At 33.8% G+C, this 22,224-nt stretch overlaps 3 protein-coding genes across 4 annotated transcripts; 2 read left to right on the forward strand and 1 right to left on the reverse strand.

The window, feature by feature from the left end:
- Positions 1–46: 46 nt before the first annotated feature.
- LOC123678545 (cytoplasmic dynein 1 light intermediate chain 2) lies at positions 47–7,808 on the forward strand. 2 transcript variants are annotated; one of them, XM_045615633.1, is made up of 8 exons: positions 47–267; positions 425–615; positions 673–895; positions 1,082–1,265; positions 3,332–3,561; positions 3,651–3,762; positions 6,377–6,556; positions 7,446–7,808. In XM_045615633.1, the coding sequence occupies exons 1-8, from the start codon at positions 203–205 to the stop codon at positions 7,680–7,682; spliced, it is 1,422 nt and encodes a 473-aa protein (XP_045471589.1). In that variant the 5' UTR covers positions 47–202; the 3' UTR covers positions 7,683–7,808. The 2 variants fall into 2 exon arrangements, with proteins under 2 accessions (XP_045471589.1, XP_045471590.1); XM_045615634.1 differs by having other exon boundaries at positions 48–267; positions 6,377–6,520.
- Positions 7,809–8,893: 1,085 nt separating this feature from the next.
- LOC123678546 (26S proteasome non-ATPase regulatory subunit 4) lies at positions 8,894–10,345 on the reverse strand. Its single transcript, XM_045615635.1, has 2 exons — positions 9,548–10,345; positions 8,894–9,417 (listed from the first exon to the last, which is right to left on the reverse strand). Exons 1-2 carry the CDS (start codon positions 10,234–10,236, stop codon positions 8,976–8,978), a joined length of 1,131 nt encoding a protein of 376 aa, XP_045471591.1. The 5' UTR covers positions 10,237–10,345; the 3' UTR covers positions 8,894–8,975.
- Positions 10,346–14,242: 3,897 nt separating this feature from the next.
- Positions 14,243–19,617, forward strand: LOC123678548 (pre-mRNA-splicing factor ATP-dependent RNA helicase DHX16-like). The gene is made up of 7 exons (XM_045615636.1): positions 14,243–14,878; positions 15,031–15,338; positions 15,605–15,823; positions 16,137–17,301; positions 17,851–18,069; positions 19,023–19,206; positions 19,296–19,617. The coding sequence occupies exons 1-7, from the start codon at positions 14,526–14,528 to the stop codon at positions 19,518–19,520; spliced, it is 2,673 nt and encodes an 890-aa protein (XP_045471592.1). The 5' UTR covers positions 14,243–14,525; the 3' UTR covers positions 19,521–19,617.
- Positions 19,618–22,224: the final 2,607 nt, after the last annotated feature.

Below are 22,224 nucleotides of genomic sequence, written 5' to 3' on the forward strand. Positions count from 1 at the left end.
GCGCGCTTAAGCTCTTGGGTTCACTCTGTTGACATATGCCATACTGCTGTCAGATCAGCTACAATCAATGAACAACTAAACGTCAGATCGCAGGAATTTATTATGAATCAATCAATTTTTTGAACATTACAGCCATTCAAATAAACTTTTTATCCAATTATTGTTTCAACAGATATAATAGGACAGTCTTATCATCTCAATTATGCCGCCATTCGAAGAAACAAGAGAAAAATCTAAATCAGTAGAACCTAAAAAAAAAAATATTTGGTATGATTTTAGCATATTTTTTTGATTTATTCATCTTTCCTAAATTGATATAATATAGTCAGTCTTCAAACTATATATGTGTAGTATAATGTTATATATTATTCTTACCAATGTAAGATCATAACTAAATAATTTTTATATTAAATGTAATATTCAGGTCTCAAATTTTGAGCGATGTTCAGAATCATGGAAATCAAAAATTACCCTCCTTCAAACAAGTACTGGTGTTAGGAGATAATGAATCAGGAAAAACCACAATGGTGGCAAAACTCCAAGGTGTAGAAGATCCTAAAAAAGGATCGGGACTTGAATATGCTTATATAGATGTCCGTGATGAATATAGAGATGGTATAAATATATATTTTTCGTTTAAATATCTTGTATCATTTATCAATTTTGTTTCAGATCATACTCGGTTAAGTGTCTGGGTATTAGATGGGGATCCAGGCCATTCTAATCTATTGAAATTTGCCTTGAATAAAGATACTTTTGCGGATACTTTGGTTATATTGACAGTAACCATGACAGCTCCTTGGGGAATTTTGGACCAGTTGCAACATTGGGCATCTGTTCTAGCTGACCATTTAGATAAATTAGAATTGGATATAGATTTGCGACAAAGTAAAAGGTACATAATTAATTATATATTGAAACAACTGTGTAATAGATAACTGTTTTTTAATAGTTTCAGATTGTAGTAATACAATAAATCATGTATAGGCTCATGCCTCCGTGATAATGTTTATACCTATAGCTACACATAAATAAACTTATATTATTATTATATATCAGATTCATTTATTTGTCATTCTAGGCAACATCTTGTAAAATTATGGAAAGAATATATTGAACCAGGGGATGAATTAGACCCAACATCACCAATGAAAAGAAGTTCCAGAAACTTTGGAGATGAAGATGCTGATAATGAAGACGGTCAACTCCCAGAAGCTACTTTGACCAATAATTTGGGCCTGGACATTGTTGTAGTAGTAACCAAGGTGCTTTTTCAATTTTTTTTAAATTTGTTCGATAGTTAATAGTTTCAAAATTACCATTAGATCAAAATGAAATGTTGCAATAAGATGTGAAATATTAATTTTTAGAAGAATATTGGAAAAACAATAATCAATATTTCTTAGGACAACAGATGCAATCCGGTTTAGATTTTGCTTGTAACGGGTGTTTTTTTTGGAGCTATAGAACTTTAAATTGCAATAAAACAACGATGGATTATTCGATTGACATGAATTTTATTTATCCGCAAGATAATCTTGTGGCATTACATTTTAAATGTGATTTTTGGCATATGACCGCCACGGCTGGCTCGGATGTAGTCCAATTTTCGATGACTTTTTCCAACATTGGTGGCCGTATATCGGCAATAACACGGCGAATGTTGTCTTCCAAATGGTCAAGGGTTTGTGGCTTATCCGCATAGACCAATGACTTTACATAGCCCCACAGAAAGTAGTCTAGCGGTGTTAAATCACAAGATCTTGGAGGCCAATTCACAGGTCCAAAACGTGGAATTAGGTGGTCACCAAACGTGTCTTTCAATAAATCGATTGTTGCACGAGCTGTGTGACATGTTGCGCCGTCTTGTTGGAACCACAGCTCCTGGACATCATGGTTGTTCAATTCAGGAATGAAAAAGTTAGTAATCATGGCTCTATACCGATCACCATTGACTGTAACGTTCTGGCCATCATCGTTTTTGAAGAAGTACGCAGCAATGATTCAACCAGCCCATAAAGCGCACCAAACACTCAGTTTTTCTGGATGTAACGGTGTTTTGACATACACTTGAGGATTAGCTTCACTCCAAATGCGGCAGTTTTGTTTGTTGACGTAGCCATTGAACCAGAAGTGCGCTTCATCGCTAAACAAAATAAAATGGACGTGGTGCGCAATTCGTATTCCGCACAGAATTTTCATATTTTCGAAATGAAATTGCACTATTTGCAAGCGTTGTTCAGGCGTGAGTCTATTCACGATGAATTGCCAAACCAAACTGAGAATAAATCACTTGACAGCTGTTAAATCGGTCGCCATCTTGAACAGTAATGCCAACTTAAAGTTATATACCTCGAAAAAAAACACCCGTTAGATATGAAATAACAATTTCAAGCTTAATGCCAAATTTTATGTTGATTTGGAGTTAGAGAAATTTTAAGCAAAATATCGAATATTTCCATAAAAACAAAGTGGACTAGGTTCAAATTTAGTTTATTTATTTAAAACAACTATTCAAATGTTCAAGGCAAATTATAAGCAGATTATATAACCTGAACAACTATCTAGATGAATAAATCAAAACACATATACAAGGTGTTCCTACATTGGAGGTAGAAACAAAAATGAGTACCTTCGGATAATTTCACGAAAGAAAGTCTTATAAAGATGGAACCGTGAATGCTTTGTTTTTTGTGATAATTATAGTTATTTCAATCTTTAACAATCATTGCTACAGATCTGGAAATAAGTTCCAAAACTAGGAAATAAGTTATTCATCATAGCTCACAAACTGGATTTTTATGATAATTTGGGATTATCCCGAGGTTGAAATTTTTTCTGAAAATTGGTAGCAGATATGACAAAACAACAAGAAACCAAAAAGTTTAGTACTAGATCAGTTTTCTTTACATTTTTTAAACTACCAGTGGTACACAAAAAAGAAGTTTTGTAGGAAAGAGGCGGGCACTGGTCCAGAAAAAATATCACCCTGTAGATTTACAATCAAAATTAGTATATCACATGATATCAAGTCTAAATTGGAATATCTATGCTAAATTTCCATTGAATATTTTATGGAGTTCAGATGCTAATGGTAAAATAACTAATAATCAAATTTGAACACTCTGTATCTTGAAAGCAAAGCGTTTGGGGGCCCATGTTTATAGAACTTTTTTTTTCCTTAGAATTACCTGAGGAATCTCTCATTTTCATTTCTACTTCCAAATTAGGAACACTCAGTATACAGTTTTGTGGTCTCTTCAAACTCATGAATGAACAAGCGTGCAAAAGCTTCTGACATCAAGTCAGTGCTTTTCTTGAATTTTTTCAGACTGATTACATGCAAACATTGGAGAAGGAGCATGATTACAGGGATGAACACTTGGATTTCATGCAATCCTGGATCCGAAGGTTCTGTCTTCAATATGGTGCAGCACTGTTTTATACCAGCGCCAAAGAAGATAAGAACTGCGATCTGCTGTACAAGTATCTCACACATCGTATTTATGGGTTTCCCTTCAGAACACCAGCTTTAGTTGTAGAGAAAGATGCTGTATTTATGTGAGAAAATTTTTGAATTTTTTTCATCCGTTTCTTATGATAATCCAGATTTGATGTTTCATACGAGGCTGATGTACTTTTATCCGTAGACCAGCGGGATGGGATAACATGAAGAAAATAAGTATTCTGTATGAGAACATGCACAGCTGCAAACCAGATGACTATTATAGAGATATAGTAGTTCAGCCTATTGCAAGGAAGGTATGATCAACTGAATATTTTCTTAAAAGACTGGGGTTAGTAAGGGTGAAAAAATTAGTGTTTTTAATATTTTCTACCCTCTAATCCATTTAGAAATTTTTTCTATTGCTTGAATTTGATGATCAGATTTATGAATATTTTAATATAGTTAATTTTAGTCCATTCAGGATTTATTGAAATCCTGGGCGGCTGTGGAAAATCAAAATTAATTTGTAATGATTTTAAGTAATATTTTGATTTGCACAATTTAAGTTGGTATTGGAAATGTCATTGACAGAAGACTTGAAAAATCATCAAATACATTTCTAGGTTATATTTATACAGGGTGTCCCGTAAAGACCACGTCAAACTGAGGGAGAATGTAGATCAAAGGATAACCCACCTGCTATGACAAAATTCCCATTATAAAAGTCTTACCGTTTTCGAGATATTTTTTTTTTTGAAAATAATGAATTTTTGCCCCTTTCAATAGTTTTGCCCTTACAGTTGGTACAATTTTACATCTTTCTGGTTAATTTTTTCTGTAAAATATTGCTGAAGAATGATTTTAACGTTTACATTAAAAACATCCTCCGAAAATTATAAAGGGGGGCTATGAGAAATATTTTTATTGGAAATTTTGGTAGTGGATTATTTTGTTCATAAAGTTTAGCACATCGTAGTGGAAAAAAAATGTACGGAGCTACTGCTGCACATTACACCAATAAATTGTCTATTTTATAGTGATTTCAAAGAGGTATCACACAAGTCATTTGTTCTTCAAAGAAAAAAGATATGGCTGTTTTTATCCAAAAGGGTACGTTTCTGACAAAATCAAGTTTGTCAATTCTGTTAAGAAATCTCCGATGTTGCATTACTTACTGAACAATGGCAATTGTTTACGTGCGAAAATATTACTCGCATAATTATTCACCTCAACGAAATTCAATTTTGCCGGCAATTTTTGGAAAACATCATGCAGATCCAGGTTTTTTTAATAAGATCATTTGGAGCGACGAGTCTTCCTGTACCAAGGATGGTTACATGAAGACCTAAATCTTCTGGACTTTTAATATTGGGGCTGCCTAAAAGACAAAGTATACGCAACACCCATACCAAATGATGAAGCCGAATTGGGAGAACGCATCCGCAATTCGGCTTCATCACGTATGGGTGTTGCGTATACTTTGTCTTTTAGGCAGCCCCAATATTAAAAGTCCAGTCATAAAGTTTAGCACATCGTAGTGGAAAAAAAATGTACGGAGCTACTGCTGCACATTACACCAATAAATTGTCTATTTTATAGTGATTTCAAAGAGGTATCACACAAGTCATTTGTTATTCAAAGAAAAAAGATATGGCTGTTTTTATCCAAAAGGGTACGTTTCTGACAAAATCAAGTTTGTCAATTCTGTTAAGAAATCTCCGATGTTGCATTACTGAATGAACAATGGCAATTGTTTACGTGCGAAAATATTACTCGCATAATTATTCACCTCAACGAAATTCAATTTTGCCGGCAATTTTTGGAAAACATCATGCAGATCCAGGTTTTTTTGATACGATCATTTGGAGAGACGCGTCTTCCTGTACCAAGGATGGTTACATGAAGACTTAAATCTTCTGGACTTTTAATATTGGGGCTGCCTAAAAGACAAAGTATACGCAACACCCATACGTGATGAAGCCGAATTGCGGATGCGTTCTCTCAATTCGGCTTCATCATTCGGTATGGGTGTTGCGTATACTTTGTCTTTTAGGCAGCCCCAATATTAAAAGTCCAGAAGATTTAGGTCTTCATGTACCCATCCTTGGTACAGGAAGACTCGTCGCTCCAAATGATCTTATTAAAAAAACCTGGATCTGCATGATGTTTTCCAAAAATTGCCGGCAAAATTGAATTTCGTTGAGGTGAATAATTATGCGAGTAATATTTTCGCACGTAAACAATTGCCATTGTTCAGTAAGTAATGCAACATCGGAGATTTCTTAACAGAATTGACAAACTTGATTTTGTCAGAAACGTACCCTTTTGGATAAAAACAGCCATATCTTTTTTCTTTGAAGAACAAATGACTTGTGTGATACCTCTTTGAAATCACTATAAAATAGACAATTTATTGGTGTAATGTGCAGCAGTAGCTCCGTACATTTTTTTTCCACTACGATGTGCTAAACTTTATGAACAAAATAATCCACTACCAAAATTTCCAATAAAAATATTTCTCATAGCCCCCCTTTATAATTTTCGGAGGATGTTTTTAATGTAAACGTTAAAATCATTCTTCAGCAATATTTTACAGAAAAAATTAACCAGAAAGATGTAAAATTGTACCAACTGTAAGGGCAAAACTATTGAAAGGGGCAAAAATTCATTATTTTCAAAAAAAAAAATATCTCGAAAACGGTAAGACTTTTATAATGGGAATTTTGTCATAGCAGGTGGGTTATCCTTTGATCTACATTCTCCCTCAGTTTGACGTGGTCTTTACGGGACACCTTGTATATCTATGATAAAACCACAGCAATTATAAGTGATTTTGTAACCAGAAATATAGCTGCAACTGGACTTTCAAGACCTACTTCGATGTCAATAATTCCTGAATAGACTTTATAATATTTTTTTTATTTTTAGACAATTAGCAGAGAAAGTGAACTTTTGGCTGAAGATGAGCAAGTATTTTTGGTGCGAATGCAACAGATTTTACTGGCTGGCGGAGGTCCACCATTAGGAAGAACAACAGATTCAATGAGAAGTTCGCCACTAGTGAAAGGAACGGTAAGATCGGGTTCCAGTTTATTGTCACCGAGAAAGGTAAAATATTTTTCTCAAAATTGTACATGTCATGTCCGTGCCTGATGCTGAGTGATTAAATGCATGGGTAAGGTTATGTGTTCCTTGAATTAGGGGTCTAAACTTTTGCTATATGTTACAATAGCTTCTTGCGCTCATGTTTGCTGTTTTATTTGTTATTACTTTGTTACAAGATAAAATTACATTTTGCATATAGATATTTCAAAAACATTAAGTTATTGCTTGCTGTTATTTATCTTGTTTAAAATCTCATCTGTTCAAAGTTATTTTAAGCTCCAGAAGAAAAATTCCTGCAATTTTGGAATTTTTTGCTTAAATTTTAAAATTTTTAGTCCAGAGTGCTCTCGAACAAATTGGATTCCACTTCCAAAAATTCGAGGTCAATATCGATTCTGTTCGTCCGGCTGCCGTAAATACGATAACTCTTGAACAGTATAGGCTAGAGACTTCAGAGAATTTTTGGGGTTTATCAAAAAATCTCTGTTGAATTGGCAAAATCGTTTCAACAGTTATTGATTTATGTATAATCTGAAACCCAATAATACTTAATGAAAGATAGCGGATTTTAGATTTATATTAAATGTTTTGTTCGGTATTTACCTTTTTATATTTGATGTAGTTTCATTTAATGAAAATCACAGTTCATTGCTGATGTCATGGATAAATTAAGTTAACCAGTGATTTTCTTGTTTTTTGAAATAAATTCAATTACCAACTGATCATAACTAAATTTCAAATATTTAAAATTGAGCATTGAAACCGTTTTTGTAATGAGTGATTTTCAGATGTAAATAAAATTTTAATCACAAATAATATATCAATCATTTTGTGTGCTTAACTTTTTTATTTTCAGCTTCATTTCGGTTGTAGTAATATTGTTTTTTTTCAGCTTGATGGATCCAAGGTTGTAAGTTCTCCCGGAGGTGAAGGAGTACTGGCGAATTTCTTCAACTCTTTATTGAACAAGAAAAGCAGCAGTCCCGGCTCTACTACTAAATCAGGTCCAGAATCCCTTCCTGATAAAGCAGCCATGCGCTCAGATGCTGCTGCTGAATTAGACAGGTTATCAAGAGGTGCAAAGAAGTCTCTGGGAGCACTGGATTTCGGCAATTCTTCTGATTGTTAGGTGTATTTTGTAGGAGCTTTATTCATATTCTAACAATTAATACATATATATCTTATTTATTAAAATAATTCAGTGAATATAAGGAATTGTTAACTGCAAGCTAATTAATAAAAACATACAACATTTTTTGCCGTTTTTCATTTTGCAGTACTGAAAATTGGATTAGAGTTGGGCATAACTGAATTATCATTCAAGGGTCTTGGATTGTTCAATGAGTAGAGCGATAAGGATAAGGGAGGTAAATATTAGGCGGTAGAGGTATTTTATGATTCTTGTAATATACCATTTGTATTTGGAATTGAAAAATTGAACATTCAGATTCATTTTATATTGGTGTTTTGTTTGAAGTGGTCGAAAATAGTCATGAATAATTGTTATTTATAAAATGAGCACAGAATAATCGTATTATCTCCTGATAGCACAGCGGTAATTTGCATCATATAGAAGAAATATTTAAAATTGTTAATAAATATTACAAATCTCAAAAAACATCTAAAAATTGTGCATGCCCTGTGCCAAAGCTCTTCTGGATGAAAAATGCTCAAGAATTAAATAAATAAATGAAATTTACCATTTACTTAACACCCTAAAGTTAGAAAAATAATACTTTGTGCTTGCTTGAAAAATAGGTTAACCAGAGACCAGCAAGCAAAATGTAATGAGTGCATTGTCTTCAATTTCTTTGAAATATTCAGTTTCAGAATATTTTTTGAATAATCTAAATTATTATATTGCAATAGTAAAATTCAACAAAATTGTTACGTATTGAGAATATCCAGAACTTATCTATAAACAAAGCTCAAAAGAATCACCAAGTTATTGAGAAATATGGAATCCTTTTACTTCCCCTCTTACTGGATACGCTATGGCATCTTCAGCCTTTCATTTAGACCCATCGAAAATGATTTTAACGATTCCAGGTGAACGTCTCAAGTGACTTCAATGTTGGATTCTTTTCATTTGAGACACCCAACTCTAGATAGGATATATGATATAGATGATGGAAATTCATTATTAATGAAAAAATGTTTTATTTTTCACATTAAAAATTGGCTTTGCCTAGTTTTTGGAACAACTAACTTGAAAGGGGTTACAACTTTTATGTTTTCAGACCATTATTTTTTTTTATTGCTGCAATTTTCCACCGATTTTAGATTCTGGTATCATTACCATTGAAGTTTAGTTCTTCATATATTCTTGTAAGAAATTACTAGACTTTATATTTTTTTATTTATATGAAATCTTATGTGAACATTACTTCAAAGCAAATCCAATTATAAATTAAAAAAAAAATTACTTCTTTGTTTTGTCATCCTTTTCATCTTTCTTCTTATCTTTCAAATTACCAACAGCTTGGCGAACAGCCTCTGATTGAGGATCTACTCCAGGTAAATTTTCTAGAACACTCTGTAAAAACGCAGGATCATTCATTACTTCTGTATAATCTTCATCTGTCTCAACTTCCATAGGCTCTTCCTTTTTTAACGCAGAAGTTGATGATTCTTGAGTATCCTGCATAGACATTTGCATAGCAAAAGCAATCTGTTCGTCTTCAGTCATGTTAGCAAAATCTACTTCTGATGGTACTTTCCCTTCAGGTTCACTCTGTTCCATCGACATTGCTAAAGCTCTTTCCAACATGGCTTCATCACTGTGTTCTTCTTTGATTTCTGGAACCTTGGCTTCTGATTCTGAAGAAGATGCCTCCCTTGCTCTTCTAGCTTCCTCCTCTTGTCTACAAAATGACAAATATCAGAAAAAAATCATATATAAATTTTGTACAAATAAAAATAACCATGTGAAAATTTAGATGAACCAAATCTAAAAATTCATAATAACACAAATTTAGTGTTATTGTAGCTTACCTTTGTCTTTGTTCTTCCATAGAAACTCTGAGGGCTAAAGCTAATTCAGGATCTTCATTAGGATCAACACCAAATTCAAAACCAGAAGCTCCTAGACCTGCTCCTCCAGTTCCATCTTCACCCTGTATGATTGGAGAAGAGATAAGAGCATCCGATAGATGAGGACCTGGAGGGATAGTCACTAAGTGACTACCACTACCATCTCTTCCATTCAATGTATTTATAAAGGATGACAAAATTTCAGTATTGATTGCTTCTTCTCCAAAATTCACTATATCAACATTTACTTTTTCTTTTTTGAGTTTCTTCGCTAGTTTTACAAGTTCCTTTTCCTCTGTAACAACAGGGCTTCCAACAAAGGCAACTATTCTCATTTTGTGATTTTTGCCCTGACGATGTTTTAATGCTAAATGGGCAATCCTTATACCTGTGTGCAAGTTAATATCTCCATCAGGTTGAACTTGGTGAAGTTTTGATAGAATACGACCCACATCGCTGGTGAGCGTAACCAATACTTCTACTTTTGCAAGAGTTAATAAAGCAACATTATTTTCTGGATTCGATCTAGTCTTTGAATGGCATACTAGGTTTACAGCATCTTGCTGGGCTTGAAGACGGGTAGGCAAATAATCACCATTTCGCATATAATCACTATTGTCGACACAAATTACAGTACTCTCTAGTACCATTTTTATTGAATTAGAAAAATATTACAATTTAATAAACAAGTCTCTTTCACAGTACGAAACTGCAAATCATTAAGAAAGCTATGACACCTATTTTTGACACTTCTTTCAAATGAGATGACTGGAATGATTTGACTATCGGTCTATAAAACAAAAATCGAAATTACTACTTGAAAGAAAAAGTTTTAAACCAATCTTTTAATATTCAGAGTGTAAGTTTGATGGAATATAACTATCTATAAGCCTGTGCTTTGCAAATAAAATATTTTCGACTCTACATTTATATATTTTAAATTATTTGTTGTAGTAGTTCATTTGTTCCATCATAATATTACCACAGTTAGTCTGTGATATTACAGGGTAAGGTTATATTTGTGCTAACCATAGACCTAATATCCATATTATTATTAATATTAATATTAGGTCTATGGAAAAACTATAGAATGTGTAGTGAGCATTTTACAGAAAACCAATTCAAATGTATATATCCACGGATATTGCTTTGGCGTGGAAGTATTCCTCATGTGAATGGACCTAAATCAGATGTTCTTCCTCAATCAGAGTCTAAGATGATCATCCATGAAGAAACTGTGCAAACGGATCAAAACGTAGCTCTATCTAATATTGGTGAGTTTTTCCTGTTATTAATTGAATCACAAATGTATAGATTAAATATCACACAAAGGAATTGAAAACTGAGTGACATTGTATTTCTTTTTTTGTAGAAAGATTCTGCGTTTGCTGTGAACAAATATTATCATTAGATAATTTTTGAAAAGAGGACACATGAATGCAAATCATATTTGTAGTAAGTCTAGTTACTTGAAGTTGTTGAATGAAATTATCAATTCAAATTAGTGATAAATGCAATAAGATGAAATTGTTTTTCTTTTTTCTAGATGTTACAATGGAATCAGAAGGTTTTACAGAAGCAAGTAGCAGTTCGGCCACCCCCAAACGTAGTGGTAGTAAGCTGAGCCCCTTAACCAACCAGAGAATTGAAAGAATGAAGGCTAAAATCAATTCTTTGAAGTGCAAAATATTTAGGCGTAAAGTTCCCCAGTGTTTTTGCAAAGGAAGACCCATCGAGGCTACCAATAGAACAAACATCTCAAGATTGATATGTGAATCAAAACGATACCTTTCCAAAGATGCTCATATTATTTTTGCTAATGAGTTGAAAGCAAACTTTGTTAATAAATTCAACAGAAGATATGATGATGACTTGAAAGAAATGTGCTTGTTATGGTATTATGCTTCACCAAAGGGTTATAAAGCATTATCCAAATCACTCAACTTACCCACTGTTAGGAGTTTGAGAAATTGGCAGGCGAAGCTTAAAATTTCTCCTGGTATAAGTCCAGCCATAGAGGAATCGCTCAAAATTCATTTTAAAAATTGCACAGACCAAAAAAGAAAAATTTGTATATTGATTTTTGACGAAATTTCTCTTAGTGAAGAGATTCATTATAATAGGGCGACAGATAAAGTAAATTTTTTTTTTTTTTTATACGCATCTCTCGGGAAAAGACTGAGCTTATAACGCCCTTTCAAGCGCCCCGAGATGAATTTAGAATAAATCGGTTTGTGCGTGTCTTAAACTGCTGCAAGTTGTAACCCAGGGGGAATACATCTTGAGGTAGGGTATTCCATAGCCTTGCAGTTCGGTAAAGAAAAGCCTTCTGATACACCGATGTCCTAGCTGTAGAAAGATGCACGACAAACTGGTGACTATTATCGGCTAGCCTTGTTCGTCGATCAAATTGATCCCCTGGAGGAATCATGGAGGCAATGGCAGCAGAACACCTTCCGTGGTAGTATCTGTATTGGAGTTGTTGATACTGGCAACATAAGGAGAAATGAGAAGGCTACGTCTGCACTTGTCTGTATGGTAAGGGGCATCGTTTATAATTGGAAATTCACTTTGGGGTACTGGTTTTTGGGCCGTACGGCCACAAATGAATTTTTACCATCAATTTTTTCTGATTCACTTGACTCTGCTTTTAAAGCAGGACTCATAGTGAAAGCTGTAGTCTGTGATCAAAGTCCTGTGAATCAGAATGTGGCCAGGCAGCTCAAAATTTCAGTAAACCAAAGTTGTTTTTTCAGAAATGATGAAAAAATTTTTTTTCTGTTTGATGCTCCTCACCTACTGAAAAGTGTTAGGAATAATTTGGCGAAATACGACCTAATTTATAAAAATAAAACTGTTAGGTGGAAATACATTGAATCAGCTGGCAAATCTTCAAACCCTCTACGTGTGCGCTTGCTACCTAAACTCACTGAAGAGCATTTCAATGTGACATCATTTAATGCAATGAGGGTAAAATATGCCACTCAAGTATTAAGTGAATCGGTAAGTGTAGCAATGCTCGTACTACAGCAGTTTGGAGAGTTGCCAGCTGATTCCTTAGCTACAGCTGAGTTTGTGAGTGATATGGATAAACTGTTTGATTGTTTGAATAGTAGCAAACTCGATACTGATTTACTGAAGATGAGATATGCCATGAGTGATGGATCACCTCATGAGAAATTCATTTCAGAAATCAGGGACAATTTCAAAAATTCGAGGTTTCTACTATCTAAACGATCTATCCCTCCCTGCATTAATGGTTTTATCATTACAATTAACAGTGTCTTACAACTTGCAGAGGACTTGCGTTTGAATTATGGTGTTGCGAAATTATTGACAAGACATCTGAATCAAGATCCTGTCGAAAATCTATTCGCCACTGTAAGACAACAACACGGTTGTTGCCGGAACCCAAGTTCTTTGCAATTTGAGAATGGTCTGCGGCATACATACCTCACAAGTATTTCAAAGTTGTCAAGTCAGACAAACTATGAAGATGACTTCTCATTTTCATTGAAAAAATTAAGTGAGTTGAGTGAGCTTTCCGAAAGTCAAATAAACAGTCAACCTGAAGCATCTTTGTCTTGGAAAGCTATCGATAATATTGATGTTGACCTGCAGGATGAAAATGCCATATATTATGTTAGCGGATATATGGCAAAGAAATTTCTAAAATTGCACCCTTGTGAAAAATGTAAAAGTTTAGTCGTGGACGATGAAAAAAAATTAACAGGTCAGCATCAATTGTTCACATATTTCAAACAGGGGGAATCACTGCCAGAATCTGAAGGATTGCTTTATGCTTCTCAAAGTTTTTATGAATATATAAAGAAGCTTGAAGTAATCCATAATGTGCACTTCAAGGACCTTCTACATAGTAGGCATATAGTGGGGGATCTAGTGGAAATAGTCAGAGGAAAAAATGAAATTTCATTTGATCTGTGTACACCAGAAGCCTCTGGCCATTTCCTCAAGATGTTTATGACTACACGTTGTCTTTGGGGTGTTCGGTTCGAAAATCAAAATAAAATAAAAAAAGTTAATACAAAAAATCAAAAACTAAGAAATGTATGCAATGAATAATGATTCACATTTAAGATTATTACTTATTTTTATGTATATATTCTTCTGTACATTTTATTATGTTTATTCAATTGAATTAAAAATTCCACTAATTTGACAAAGCATTTTTATTTAAATAATCTCTTAATATGTTAATTTTATAATATATATATATATACATATTCTTTCGAGAAAGAGCAATAACAATTATTAATTTCAAACAATCAAGCATAATATGTGTCGATGAATCTCAGTACTAGCAGAGGAAATGTAACGGGGCATCATACATTTCAGCGTATGATACAAGAGAACAGATAAAAAACTCTGTCTCCCCGTATAAAAAAATATATTATAATATGGTATAAAAAATAGAAGCTACTAGTGAATGTGGAATACTGTGAAGATTTGAAATTCGCGCCAGATATAGATTTCTTTTTCGTTAGATGATTTCAGCGCCACCTGTTCCTTTAGATGTAAACTACGAGCCTAAAAGTGGGTCGCCATTTAGCACTAGGGTTAGTACGGCGTTTCCTATCTTTCTCTCCCTAATCTTTGACATAAAGTATAGAGAGAGAGAGAAAGTATATTTATTGCTTAGCAAATGGCTAACGACTTGCGTCTTTCTGCCCGTGTGAATTACATTTTGTACAATATTACGTATGGTAAAATAACTAAGATATTCTGTTTGACAACAAAAAAAAAAAGAAGAAGAAATGTATGTGTTTACAAAAAAAGGTACAAATGTGTTAATGTATTTCAATGAGTTAACAGCTACAGTGTTTCTGAGAGGTCCTTTATTACATCCATTAGTGGTTTAGTTGGGTACTTTCGTCTGTGTTGTCTGCTAACATTATTTTATGTAAAAACCTGCGAAGCCATGAGTAACAAAGGAGAGCGTAAAAAGAAACGCTATGAAACTAGTTCAGATTCTGAAAGTGTAGATAGTGCTGAAGAAGCTCGTCGTAAAGATTTAAAGGAAAGAGATGATTTTGCTGAACGTTTAAAGGAACGAGATGAACAGAAGACAAGAAATATCGTACAGGCATCTGAGAGACGTGCCTATGAAGAAGCAGCTAAAAGACTCAAGTTGGAGAATGAAAATCGTGAAAAAATTATACCATCATTGCGAATTCGATCCAGAAGAAAATATCTGGAAAAACGAAAAGAAGATAAAATCCAGGAATTGGAAGCAGATATTGCAGATGATGAATATCTTTTCGAAGAAGAAATGTAAGAAAGAATTTAAAATAAAATTAATGGAGTAAATAGTTCTAATCTAAGTACTGAAAGAGCTCATTTTCAAATTTATTATCAATTATCCTGTGTTCAAATTTACATCTCTATTTACATGATTTAATAACAACAATTTTTTTTTAATATAGCTTGACAGAAAGGGAACGGAAAGAACGGCAACATAAGAAGGAACTATTAAAGTTGGCTCAAGAACATGAAAAGGCAAGAGAGCTTGAAAGAATACAGAGGTATCATATGCCGAAAGATATGGGTACTTCAGATTACGTTGAAGTTGATGAACTTGAGAAAATGCCACTTTCCGAACAAAAGAAATGGGAAAAGGATCAGATGTCCTCAGCGGTGTTCAAATTTGGAGCTAGAGATGCAGTGAAGAAAGACGAATATGAGCTTCTTCTTGAAGATCTAATTGAATTTATACAAGCTTTGAAATTGCCTGGTTAGTAATTTTACAGATATTTCTATAATCCTGTGGGATTATAGAATTTATTTTGGTCCTCAGATGATTCTGAAAAAACAAATTAAAAATATTTTCATGAACGTTGATGCTTCATTTTGTTTTAATTAGCAAATTTTCAATTCTTTCACACACTTCCTGTTGCTTAAATCTTATATTTACAAACTGATCTACCATTTTGTTATATACATTGAGTCACATGCCATATATTTAAATAATTATAATACATTACAAATTAATTGTTTTAGGAACAAAGGAAGATAAAAAAGAACCTGAATTAACTGAATACCAGAAGAAAAAATTAGATATAGAGGAGACTAAGAAAAGCTTACCAGTATTTCCTTTTAGGGATGATCTTATTCAGGCTGTTAAAGATTATCAGGTTCTCATCATCGAAGGAGAAACAGGATCAGGAAAAACAACTCAAATTCCACAATATCTTCATGAAGCAGGCTTCACAAAAGATGGTAAGTAATGTAAGAATAATAGTGAACAAGACAAGATGTTTTAATAATAATCGGTATTTAAGATTGTGTTAAGATATTCGTAAAAGAGCAAACATAATGTAAAGAATGATAGAGTTTGTGTTTTTCAATAACATTCATTAACATAGGATTCTGATTTACCTATAATAATAATAATATATATATTTGAAAACAATAAATTCAAAAAGATACAAAATCTATATACTTATCATGTGTTCATTAAAATACATATAAAAATAATTTACTTACTTTTATAAATATTTTAAACTTAGTTTTGTGGCATCGTTTATTTCAGGCAAAAAGATTGGATGCACTCAACCAAGGAGGGTAGCAGCAATGTCTGTAGCTGCGAGAGTGGCGCAAGAAATGAATGTTAAATTAGGGAACGAAGTAGGTTATGCCATACGTTTTGAAGATTGTACTTCCGAAAGAACCATCATAAAATACATGACTGATGGTACCTTACATCGAGAATTCCTGTCTGAACCAGATTTACAGTCATACAGTGTGATGATTATCGACGAAGCTCACGAAAGAACCCTACATACAGATATTCTATTTGGCTTGGTCAAAGATATAGCAAGATTCCGGCCCGATTTAAAATTATTGATTTCCAGTGCGACGCTAGATGCCCAGAAATTTTCAGAATTTTTCGATGATGCACCTATTTTTAGGATTCCGGGACGTAGATTCCCTGTCGATATTTATTATACAAAAGCACCCGAAGCAGACTATGTGGATGCTTGCGTGATATCAGTCCTCCAGATTCATGCTACACAACCTTTAGGGGATATTTTAGTGTTCTTGACTGGTCAGGAAGAGATTGAAACTTGCATGGAGTTACTTACAGATAGGACAAGAAGATTAGGGTCTAAAGTGAAGGAACTGATCATTCTACCTGTGTATGCCAACTTGCCAAGTGATATGCAGGCTAAGATCTTCGAGCCCACACCTCCAGGAGCTAGGAAAGTCATTCTGGCTACAAATATAGCAGAAACATCTGTCACCATAGACAATATAATTTACGTTATTGATCCAGGATTCGCGAAACAGAATCATTTTAACTCAAGGACTGGAATGGAAAGTTTGATTGTTGTCCCAATATCCAAGGCTTCTGCTAATCAGAGAGCCGGTAGAGCAGGTAGGGTAGCAGCAGGTAAATGCTTCCGATTGTATACTGCCTGGTCGTACAAGCATGAGCTAGAGGATAATACGATACCGGAAATTCAGAGAATAAATTTGGGAAATGCAGTATTAATGCTTAAAGCTCTTGGGATTAATGATCTAGTCCATTTCGATTACCTGGATCCCCCACCTCATGAAACTTTGATTTTGGCTTTGGAGCAGCTTTATGCTCTGGGGGCTTTGAATCATCACGGAGAATTAACTAAATTGGGTAGGAGGATGGCCGAGTTTCCAGTTGATCCTATGATGGCCAAAATATTGTTGGCATCAGAAAAGTGAGTACATAATTTATTTTCTCTAATTCTGTGGCAAATCTGCCATACCTTGTAGAAAAAAATCGTACGGGAATATCTCATTTTTACACAGATTTCATGGTTACATTTCATTATTACATGTTGGTATTTGGAACTCTCCTGTCAAGGATTTATCTATGATCTGTCAAATTTTTTATACAGAAAACAGTTATGCCAACATACATTTTTCAATGCAAAAATTACTAAAGGATATTTATGGAAATATTAATTTCAATAAAAAATCAGCGAATTAGAGAAAAAAACTGTATAATAATGGTATAAAAGATTCATTTTAACACCCGTTCATTCAAAAACTTGCCATATCATTCATTTTGAACTTGAGGAAGAATATCAATGCCTTTTACACTTGTATTATAGATAACTATTCTTTGATTGACTACTTAGACTAGACTGAATATTAAGTGACGATACTCTATTTCTTAAAAGTGTTCGCTATGATTTGCAATGAAAATGTTTATTTTATTGGTTGGTTAATAAAAAATAAAATGATAAATTCACTTTAATCTGCAGGTACAAATGTTCAGAAGAAATTGTAACTATAGCAGCCATGTTATCAGTGAATGGGGCGTTATTTTACAGACCCAAAGATAAGAGTATTCATGCAGATACCGCAAGAAAGAGTTTCAACCATATTGGAGGTGATCATTTCAGTTTGCTGAATGTGTATAACCAATGGCGTGATACCGAGTATTCAACACAATGGTGTTATGATAACTTCATACAACACAGGTACACTTTCATGAATATTGTGGCTAAATATTGTTTTCCAGTATGACGTTTCATTTAGATATTAAAAAAAACGAGTATATTTCAAGAGAAATCAATGGATGTTTATTTCATTGTAACGAGGAAGGTATGCCATTAACGATGGAAAACGATATCAGCCAAATGGCTGAAACTGTTTCAGCACCTTATCTTTTTCATTAAATTTTCCATGACCAATTCACACATTTGCGGCTGTATGTACTTGATAACTTCACGAATGCCATCTTTAAGGTCTTGAATAGATTGTGGAGTATTGGCATAGACCTTTTTTTCATGTGGCTCACAAAAAAAAAAACTCTAAAGGAGTTAAATCACAAGATCTTCATGGCCAATTGTGATCACCTCTTTGAGAAATAACAAGGCCTGAAAAATTTCTTGCAAAATTGCGATCGTTTTGTTGTTTGTGTGGCTTGTAGCGTCGTCTTATTGAAAATAAATGTCGTCCACATCAATTTCTTCCAATTCCTGCAATAAAAAAATCATTAATCAAGCCTAATTCAAAGATCGATGAGGAATTGACAAAACTGGGATTTCTTCAAACACTACGGGCTATAGCATTAATATTCTCATTTATTCTTGAGCGATGCACACGGTTTCTATTTTTCACATCACTAACTTGTCCCAACAGCTCAAATTTTTCCACCAGTTTTAATATTGCCGCCAGTGAAGGTGTTTTAGGTGCTTTAGTTTTGGGAACTGTGTGCAAATTTTTACCATTTCTGTAGTGAATTTTAACAATTTCAATGCATTGTTGAAGCGTGTATCTTTTCATCTTTAGTAATGGCGTAGTTTTTGCTTGTCTAATGTTAAAATATGACATCTGCCCAGATTTTGGGCTATTCAAAATGAAACCTCTTATTGGAAAACCCTCGACAATCTATTCAATATGGAAACAATTCTTGAACTTTATTCAACAGATCTTTGAGAAGGGCTAGAGACGTAAGGGAACAACTAGTTGGTTTAATGCAGAGAGTAGAAATCGAGATGGTTTCTAACCCAACAGAAATAGATAATATCAAGAAAGCTATAACTTCTGGTTATTTCTATCATATTGCCAGACTTTCAAAAGGAGGAAATTATAAAACTGTAAAACATAATCAGGTATTGTGGAATCTATGTCTCATTATTACAAATATTTTTTGGTGATTATATTTCGCTCTAAAACTTATTTTTGTTTGTTTTATTTTCAGACTGTAACTATTCATCCAAACAGTTCATTGTTTGAAGATCTTCCCAGATGGCTTCTATACCATGAACTGGTTTTTACAAGTAAAGAGTTTGTGAGGCAGGTAATCGAGATTGAAAGCAAGTGGTTATTGGAAGTAGCTCCCCATTATTATAAACCAAAGGAACTCGAAGATTCAACAAATAAGAAAATGCCTAAGACGGTTGGGAGAAGTACGATGACTGCATGAGATTTTCTTATTGAAGTTACATATGTGATAAAATAATTATAATTATATAATTGTATATAAGTATATAGTTGTATATATATATAGTTGTATATAAGTTTTCAATTGTTTTCTTTAATCGATCTGGACAACAAGATTTTTTAACACACTTTATTTAATTATTTGAATAATGAAACCCCTTTACTTAGACATCACTTTGCTGTTGGGTAAAAAAAAATTAAAAAAAATGTGAGTCCTCATCGCCACCATTTTTTTCCTAAGAATCCCATGAGCCCTTGAGTTGTCATCAAAAAAGCTAACTAATGATGCAATAATAAACTGGGTGTGCCATTTGAAATAAGGAAGCAGTAGTCTGTTTCCGGTATAACCGGAAGTTGTAGAGATCTGAAAAAAATATTTTAGGGAGAAAGATCATTGTCTCAAACCCCTTTATGCAAATTTTCCATAAAGGTCTAATAGGGCATCTCGCTGAATCACCCTGTATATCATATACTAGCTGTCGCCCCGGCTTCGCAAGTTCTGTCAGGCAACCCATAATACATCCTTCGAAATGTCAAATTATACTCTATGATTGGTCACTCGGTGGGGGAAAAAAGGAAAGCTTTTTTTTTTTCCGTACGATTTTATTGGAAAGATTTTGTTGTATAAACCTTCTCATGGCAGAAATGAACACAATTAAAAAATAATTATCCAATTAGGTGCAGTCGTTTGAACGTGATGCCCTTACAAAATTTCCATACATATCTAGATCTTTTTTTATATACAAGGTGGTTCAACGAAAACTTAACACCTCGATTTTCCGACTTTAAAATGAAAGATTCAAGGGGGAACAACTTTTCCGATTTTTCCATCCCCGCAACTTCAACCACCTAACGGGGGTTGATTTTGAATGGAGATGAGGGGTGTTAAATAAATAAATAAATATAAATAAATAATAGTTTATTGTGACATAAACATAAATCGCAGAGGCTGAAGCCTGTACGCGATATACAATTAACATATGAACAATATTACAATAGCCACATTTGAAATAAATCTAATTCTGAATAAAAACTGAATAAATAATGGAATTGATCGAATCATATCAAAATGAGGATAACTTGAAGTGTCGAGAACTCAGTGATGACTCTTTAGTGTTGTAACCTTAGTGACATGCAGTTGAGGATTACCGGTGCATCATCTAGAGGCCGATCTAAGGTAGGCAGGAATTCTTGGATATGAGGTTTCATCCATGATTCAACCATTGATTATGGATTGAATATATTTTCTTCCTTTTTCAAAAATCCATTTCCTTATCATAATTTGTTGTTTCTTATTGTGTCTTATGTCTTTCAGGTTCTTCGGGATCATACTATAAATGCGTGGAGCCAGGTATGTGAAGCATCTTTGTCCAATTCGCTTTTCTGCTCTAGGAATCACGTGAATTATCTTACTTCTTGTTTCATAACTGCAATCGGTTTGTCTTAATGTGAGTTGTATTCTTCTAGAACAGATGGCCGTTAATATCTGGGATACAAATAACTGTTGAGGATTCATTGCCCGCGATAAGAAGTATAATTCGTCTGAAGGAAACAAATGGGGCTTTCCGTAGATTACACGGAGCAACCATTTCTGGACCACTTCTACTCTTTTTATATGACATTCGTATGCTCCACCCCAGGCAATAATTCCATACTTTATCAGCGATTGGCATAGAGCATTATATATCTGCATTAGCCTTTCTATTTCCAAATACTTTTTAAGGTATCTAAACTTTGATAGAAGGCATCTAAGTTTTCTTACCAAATTGTCTATATGTAAGTTCCATTTTAGATGTCTATCGATGGTAATGCCGAGATACTTGATGGAGTCAGTTTCGGGTATAATTGTGCAATCGTTGACTTTCAGAGGACCCAAGTTCTGAAGACCTGACTCATAGGAAGTAAACGGTAAGTACTTTGTTTTTTTTACGTTCATTGTTAATTCATTCATCTCAAACCACTGTTTTATTTTGAAAAGGTCTTTTTCAGACTCAGATTTCAGTTCTTGCCAAGAATTTCCCTCGTACAATATGGCAGTGTCATCCGCAAAACTGATAACCTCACCTTTCTTCTCCATTTGTAATAAACCATTCATATAAACTAAGAACAATATCGGTCCCATCACTGTTCCTTGGGGTACTCCACATTCGATGTTCCTCACCTTACTAGAATAATCCTTTATTTTTACAAATTGGACTCTATCAGTTAAATAGCTTTTCAATAATTCATATGATTTACCCCGGAATCCGTTTCGGTAGAGTTTATCTAAAAGTTTTTTGTGTGAAACAGTATCGATGAAGGCCTTTTCAAGGTCTACAAAGACACACAGACCAGTTTTTCTACCATCTAACCAACCGTATATCCTCGCTATCATTCTCCTAATCGCATCTTCAGTCGAGTTACCTTCTCTGAAACCGTACTGGTGTTCAGATATAAAAAAAAAACTCTGGATAACATTGATTCTTTCCTTTCATCAAGAAATTTAATAATCTCAGTTGAAAAAACGTACGCGATGTTGTTTGCACGAAAAAAAACACCAAAAATACTTCCAACATTTCTGGAATAAAAAATACAAACCAGCATATTTAACAGCCCTTCAAAACGTTAGAGAATTTAAAAACAACATTTACAAAGCAGAACAAATTCCGTTTTATTCCTTGGATTATATACAACATTCGGCCCAATGT

Source organism: Harmonia axyridis, chromosome 4 (genome assembly GCF_914767665.1).
Source record: "Harmonia axyridis chromosome 4, icHarAxyr1.1, whole genome shotgun sequence".
NCBI classification, from domain to species: Eukaryota; Metazoa; Arthropoda; class Insecta; order Coleoptera; family Coccinellidae; genus Harmonia; species Harmonia axyridis.

What these genes read in the sequence shown, in the direction of transcription:
- LOC123678546 (XM_045615635.1), bottom strand. Translation starts at nt 10,236, where the DNA reads ATGGTACTAGAGAGTACTGTAATTTGTGTCGACAATAGTGATTATATG. An exon ending in ATGGAAGAACAAAGACAAAG is followed by an intron (nt 9,418 to 9,547) that starts GTAAGCTACAAT and finishes GTCATTTTGTAG; the next exon opens with ACAAGAGGAGGAAGCTAGAA.
- LOC123678545 (XM_045615633.1), top strand. Translation starts at nt 203, where the DNA reads ATGCCGCCATTCGAAGAAACAAGAGAAAAATCTAAATCAGTAGAACCT. An exon ending in CCTAAAAAAAAAAATATTTG is followed by an intron (nt 268 to 424) that starts GTATGATTTTAG and finishes TGTAATATTCAG; the next exon opens with GTCTCAAATTTTGAGCGATG. An exon ending in TTCAGCCTATTGCAAGGAAG is followed by an intron (nt 3,763 to 6,376) that starts GTATGATCAACT and finishes TTTTATTTTTAG; the next exon opens with ACAATTAGCAGAGAAAGTGA.
- LOC123678548 (XM_045615636.1), top strand. Translation starts at nt 14,526, where the DNA reads ATGAGTAACAAAGGAGAGCGTAAAAAGAAACGCTATGAAACTAGTTCA. An exon ending in TATCTTTTCGAAGAAGAAAT is followed by an intron (nt 14,879 to 15,030) that starts GTAAGAAAGAAT and finishes TTTTTAATATAG; the next exon opens with CTTGACAGAAAGGGAACGGA. An exon ending in ATATTGTTGGCATCAGAAAA is followed by an intron (nt 17,302 to 17,850) that starts GTGAGTACATAA and finishes TTTAATCTGCAG; the next exon opens with GTACAAATGTTCAGAAGAAA.